The sequence below is a fragment of the Acartia tonsa genome, chromosome 5 (assembly GCF_053477335.1).
Source record: "Acartia tonsa isolate MP-2025a chromosome 5, ASM5347733v1, whole genome shotgun sequence".
Lineage (NCBI taxonomy): Eukaryota > Metazoa > Arthropoda > Copepoda > Calanoida > Acartiidae > Acartia > Acartia tonsa.
Window position 1 is genome coordinate 38,015,493 of NC_137264.1, and position 6,458 is coordinate 38,021,950.

Consider the following 6,458-nt stretch of genomic DNA (forward strand, 5'->3'; position numbering starts at 1 on the left):
ATTTTTAATTCTGGCAAATTTTTCATTTTAATGCAACGGATATCAACAGGAATATTGGTATGTAGTTTTAAAAGTGAATACAAATCATTATTATTGATTAATTAATTTTTTTATCGTAAGAAATTCCTTTGTATAACTGTATCTCTTTTACAGTTAGTAGCTATTTTATTATTCAGAGCATTTTTAGGGTGACTTCCCTCCAGACGTTTCTGAATAAACAAATCATTTATAATACAATTGTTTTATTTTTTAGAAAAAAATCACGAAACCTATATTTAATTTTTTACAGATTTGTAAAAAAAATCATGTATGTATATATGCATTGAAATACGGAAGTTGGAACATTTATAAAAAGAATGCAATGAAAACTAAAAGCCTGAATATTTTAAAACAAATTAAACAAAAATTCATTAAGATTTTAAAAAAGCAAATTTTTTCAGTCATTAGCAAATTTTGATAAAATAATGCATATGATATATTTTTTTATAGCAATTTGATGTAATTTTGATGAGCTGTGTTATTTTATCAAAAACTGTTATTTTAACCAGCTTAAAAGAACAATGAAATCAATACGAAAAAAATCACGCAACCAATACGTAATTTCAGCTGTCGTTGGGGGTCAACACATGGTAGAATTGAAGACCTTTACAACTAACCCCCAAATATTATTTTAGATTTATTTTGCTTGTTGGTTATACCTAATACCTGTATTTTAACTAATGATAATAATAATGTTTACCATGTAGTTTTGATTTAAAGGCTTGAATGGGGCATCAATAACAGTGTTCAGAGTTACAGGCAGACCTCCATAGGCTAGTCCTAATGACATCTAAATCAAAATTGAAATAAATATCTGAAAAATAGTGAAAAAGGACAACTATATTCAAATTAAAGAACACTTATAACTCGCTATTGGCATTCGTGATGTAGAAGAAGAGTCCTTTATTTTGAGAAGATTTTTTAATGCTTCCATCAAAATTTAAAAGTACCTTTTTTTCTATATGCTTAACCTTACCTAACCTAAGATAAAACAATAACACACGAAAAACTATCCACCTACCCCTTATTTTTTCAAATAATGGGTAGGTGGATCGACTCTATGATAGACTAGATAGACTGTATTTCTCTTTAATCTACCAATATATTTAAACATTAAATCCATTTTACTTTAGTAAATCATTCAGACGGAGAGACTTATGTACTGACGAACGGACAAATATTTTCAGTTGATTAGATGCTACAAACTTTTACTATTACCCAGGGAAAAGGGAATGATATTCTGACAAACAATTCGAAAGGAAAATTTTCCCACAACCCTTTTCCCCTTTTCCTCACCTTCTTACCCACCCCTCTTTAGTTATATGAAAAAAAAAACAAGATATATCCTCAGCTAACTTCCAAAGGTTTCGTGATTTTTTGTAGAATTGCCTGACTATTATGTATTACCTTAGTTGCCCCATAGAGTAATTTAAACATTGGTTTAGTCCAAGAAACAATTGAGAAAGCATGGTTTATGTTGCCGGTGTAAACTGTCAATACAGGAACCTAAATTAATAAAATGATTATAAGGGGTGTGCAAAAAAATTACATCCTTTTTTAAAATTGCAAAATATTACGTATACCGTTAGAACCTATCTGAGCTCTAGTTTTTGGAAATATAGATATCATCTTTATGCTGTTTGTACGTTAGTAGCTACGTTGAAAAGATTGAGGAAGGTTGGAAATGCAATAATAAATATATTGTAAACAAACACACTGAACATATGCTTCTATGGTTTAAAAACTGATCTTAGACTATTTAAGAATAAAAAATTTAGCGTGTATTTTTAGTATTTTTTTATTTGAATGATTTTTCTATTTTCTTCAAATATGCTTAAAAGTTTCACTTTATTCATAATCATTTTAAACTAGCCTATGCACAGAAGTTCCTAAGGTGTTATGATTATAGAAATGTAAAATTAGGAAAGCAGGTATCCCAGGGAGTGAGAGGATAATTGAATGTAAATTATACTGGTACCAAAAATTTCCTCACTGCACTGTATAGCTATCTTTTAGAATCTTGTCTTATTTAAAATAAAAACAGTTCATGTTAAGAAGGCCATTTGTGATTCAAACTAATTCAACCACAACGTAACTGTTTCTTTGTCCCTAATCAATACTAAACATTACCTATACAGTATCGGCAAAAACAACATACCCCTTTCATAGCCCCCAGTCCATTCCAAACAATACCTGTGCAGTATCGGCAACTACAGCGTAGCCTTTTCTTTGCCCCCAGTCCATGCCAAACATTACCTGTGCAGTAGCGGCAACTACAGCGTAGCCTTTTATTTGCCCCCAGTTCATACCCAACATTACCTGTGCAGTAGCGGCAACAACAGCATACCCCTTTCTTGGCCCCCAGTCCATTCCAAACAATACCTGTGAAGTAGCGGCAACTACAGCGTAACCCTTTCTTTGCCCCCAGTCCATACCAAACATTACCTGTGCAGTAGCGGCAACTACTGCGTAACCCTTTCTTTGTCCCCAGTCCATACCAAACATTGATTCTTTGCCTCCACCAGGAGCTATTCCAAGATATCTAAATAAAATTATAACAGACTAAGTAATTTTCACTACATGGAGATAGCTTTTTAAAGAGAAATGAGTTATATATCTAAACTCACGAATTATCTAACCATATATAAACCTTAATCGAAGCTTTTATGGTAGGAAGATTTTTTTTTTTTTGGGGGGGGGAGGGGTAACATCTAATTAATTGTAATAGAAACTATCCTTTTATGTCTTTGCAAAAAATTATCTATTATTAATAATCTGTTTATTCTATATATGTTTTAATAATCTATTTACAAAACATTTATTTTAAAAAATCAAAAAAATATATTTTTAAAAGGGTTTACCTTCCCTCTCTGAGCCTTTCTATACATTCTTCTCTAAAAACAAAACATTAGACTTTTCAAATTTAATATGATAATAAGCAAAAAATATTATTGAGTTATTGATAAGATGTCCAGTGATCATAACAAAAATAAAAAAAGAGAAAATATAAGATTTTTCAAAATTAGAAAATAATAAAAATTTTGAAAGATTAATATGTAGATTTGTCTTTTGTAAAATGACCGCTAGACTGACTTCCAAAGTTATTTTTATGCAGCTGTCTATCTTAAATTGCAACCCAGAAAATCACATTTCCCCCTTAGCATTACAGACGGTCGGATCAACAAATTGAATTATAGAGCAGCTTCTATACTAAAAACTAACCTATTAGGAGACGAGAGTTGAAGGAGTTTAGAAAAAGATCTTACGCCAGGGATTGCTTTCAATTGTCTGTCTACTACACTTTCTATCAATTTACCTAAAATTATTTGAAAGTATATTGTATAATAACTTTAAAGGTTTAGTAAATAGAATTTTTTTTCAGAAAAGCTTCATATATGTAATCCATTGGCACTACTTTAAAAGGTGTGACTGTATTACATCTTAAATAGAAAGGTTTGGAAAATATTCAGTTTTGGTCAAAATAGGAAGGTGGGGGGGGGGGGGGGTTATTTATGCTCCAGAATTCAGTTGTGCGTAGGTACCGTTTTCCGTGTTTGTTTATTACTTTAGATCAGATTAGCTAAGTATAGTAGGTACAGAGTTGCTCCGCAGGGTTAGGGCATGGAAGGGTTAGGACATCCCACAGTGGTTTGGTATAGCAAAAAACTCCCCCTAACTTTTAACTTTTTAAACAATAATGGGGTAAGGGGTTTAGCAGTGCTCAACCAGACACTTGTGAGAAAGCACCTAAAATTTACCTTTTCTAAGATAAACAAAAGCGACCATGTACATATAATCAATAGGGATAGCTCCATGATGATAAATAAACAGACATCCACCTGCAAACAAAATTAATAAAATCTATATGTACATCAGTTTTGCATTTCTTAATCAATTTTTTCAATTTTTAAAATTCTATTAAGACATTGCCATTTTATCTGTCTTTGTGTTATGTTTATCTATCCATCTATCTAAAAAAAACTGCGACCGTGGCTCAACTCGTAGAACATCCGCTCGTCATCGGGGAGAGGTGATAGGTTCGAATCTTGGATTAACACTAAGGCATAACTAAAGAAATTAAAATTGGTTCCTACTGCTGCTGGGTCAGGTGCGCGACATTAATTGTTAGTATTGTGAATACCTTGACAAAAACCATGCCAACTTAGAACTACCGGATAAAGGTTGTGCAATCAAAGAGTTGGTTGTCTGATGGGTATTACTTCTAATGCAACGGGTGTTCGGAAAGACAAGGAGAGATTTGGATTCTCTCACTTATCCTGGGTTATTGGACCTGGCGTAATAGTGTGATGGAGAGCAGCCTCGCCTGTATGAGGTAATCTATATATCTATGTTTCTACCTGACTCTGGTATATTATCAAGGCCCTGAACTCTCCAGTTGTGTAGATATGAATCTATATATCTATGTTTCTACCTGACTCTGGTATATTATCAAGGCCCTGAACTCTCCAGTTGTGTAGATATGAATCTATATATCTATGTTTCTACCTGACTCTGGTATATTATCAAGGCCCTGAACTCTCCAGTTGTGTAGATATGAATCTATATATCTATGTTTCTACCTGACTCTGGTATATTATCAAGGCCCTGAACCCTCCAGTTGTGTAGATATGAAGCTACACAAAGAAACATTTCAGAAATATCACTCCTTTAAAGTTCAAAATTTGTTGTTATTTTCCAAAATATAATTTTTGGCCATTATTTCTTCTATAAGATACTACAGAAAAACTCAAGAGAATCTCTCACTCATTTCTTTTACACAAATTCTTATATAAAATTAACAGGATGTCTTGTCTAGATGTTTTTCTTTATGTCTGTTTTCACCTTGCTAACCGCTGAACTGACATGGTTCTACTTTACAGGGAAGGGGACAAAGTGACTCCAAAAAATGTGACGTCATAAAAATGAGAGATGAGGAGAGGATAAGAAGCTTCTCTTAGGTCAAGTCTAGGAAAGATTTATAACTATTTTGAGGAAATACCCCACCCCAAAAAAAATCGACCCTAGAAAAAAATTTATCCCCCATAAAATTTTACTCATTTTTATCTTTAAAACTAAGATCGTTTACTTCCCCCAACTTTATTCTTCAATTCCCCCTAAGGGAATATCTGCTAACTGCTAGTATATAAATTGTGTTTTATATTATATCTAAAATTGACTTTATTCCTGATTTTATGTATTGATGACTTTAAAGGCCTTCCTTTCAACCTGAACAACATAAATAACGTTAACGAACAGGATCATGGTAGACGTTTCCTAACTTTTTAAAAATTTTATCATAAAACACGAAACCTATATTATAGTTTTTTTTCAGTATTACTTTGAAATTGATTAAACCGCTGGCATAAACGGTTCTAACCAAGCTATACTGAAAAATCTTGTATCGTTTATAGTATTAAAAACAATTTTTACGAATAATAAAACTGAGCCATACTGAAAAATCATGTATAGCTTCAGTTTAATAATGAAATATTAGTTTGTATTATTTTATGAAAACGCGAAACCTATATAATAATTTTATCGGTATGGCTTTGAAACCAATTAATATCCGTTGGAATAGAATCAGTTCTGAGCCACACTGAAAGTCATACGAAACATCGTAATATGCACAATTTTCTGCAGATAGTAAAATAGAAAAATTCAGATTTATTTACCCCACTGGATTATAACCAAAACTACAAAATCATGTACCGTTTATATCGTATTATAGAAATTTTTCAAGAATAGTTCTACCTGTAAATCAAAATAGAAATATTGATATAGTAATTACTAATGAGAACAAGAACAAGTAGAATAGCAGGTCCCGGCCACAGAATTAGAAAACAGAAAGTCTCCTAAATTAAACATGGATGATGATATTCATAACAAATCTGTAATCAGACGGCAAGACAAAAGAACATTAATACTTTTAGAGTGTTGGAACTTTAATTTTAACAGAATATTTTTAAAAAGTTTAAACACTTTGTTTACATGGCCTATACCTGCGATTTCCTAATACTGCAATTTGTTTCAAAAATTAGGCGAGGAGGGGGGGGGGAGAGTTCTTTGCTAAGTAGGCACCATAAATCATGGGGCAGGTAACCCTACAGGGCCGCTACATGAAGTGTTCAAACACTATGGGACTACCTGTACAAAATTTAACCTAACCTCACCTGATCTAAGGTAATAAAACAAACAAATGAAAATTACCCTCCTCCCTTCATCCTCTATTTTTTGTTTAAAAAATGATAGAGGAGGAGAGGTTCTCTGCTCTACAATGCACTTTAATTGGTTAAAGCGCCATTATAATTTACCTTGATTGCATTGTGTACAAAAGTGATGAGTAGGGTTAGTTTGTTCAAAAACGACCTTCGCTTCCTTTCTCTCACTTCTAGTCTTTGCATTTTTGCTTCTAAATTTGC

General features: G+C 32.3%; 2 protein-coding genes across 2 annotated transcripts; both read right to left on the reverse strand.

The window, feature by feature from the left end:
• Positions 1–110: 110 nt before the first annotated feature.
• Positions 111–4,701, reverse strand: LOC145320135 (DGAT1/2-independent enzyme synthesizing storage lipids-like). The gene is made up of 8 exons (XM_080162575.1): positions 4,398–4,701; positions 3,798–3,878; positions 3,262–3,355; positions 2,901–2,933; positions 2,296–2,581; positions 1,447–1,545; positions 740–829; positions 111–209 (listed from the first exon to the last, which is right to left on the reverse strand). Exons 2-8 carry the CDS (start codon positions 3,829–3,831, stop codon positions 111–113), a joined length of 735 nt encoding a protein of 244 aa, XP_080018701.1. The 5' UTR covers positions 3,832–3,878; positions 4,398–4,701.
• On the reverse strand, positions 4,608–6,458 carry LOC145320136 (uncharacterized). The gene is made up of 4 exons (XM_080162576.1): positions 6,351–6,458; positions 5,791–5,891; positions 5,217–5,265; positions 4,608–4,673 (listed from the first exon to the last, which is right to left on the reverse strand). The coding sequence occupies exons 1-4, from the start codon at positions 6,438–6,440 to the stop codon at positions 4,608–4,610; spliced, it is 306 nt and encodes a 101-aa protein (XP_080018702.1). The 5' UTR covers positions 6,441–6,458.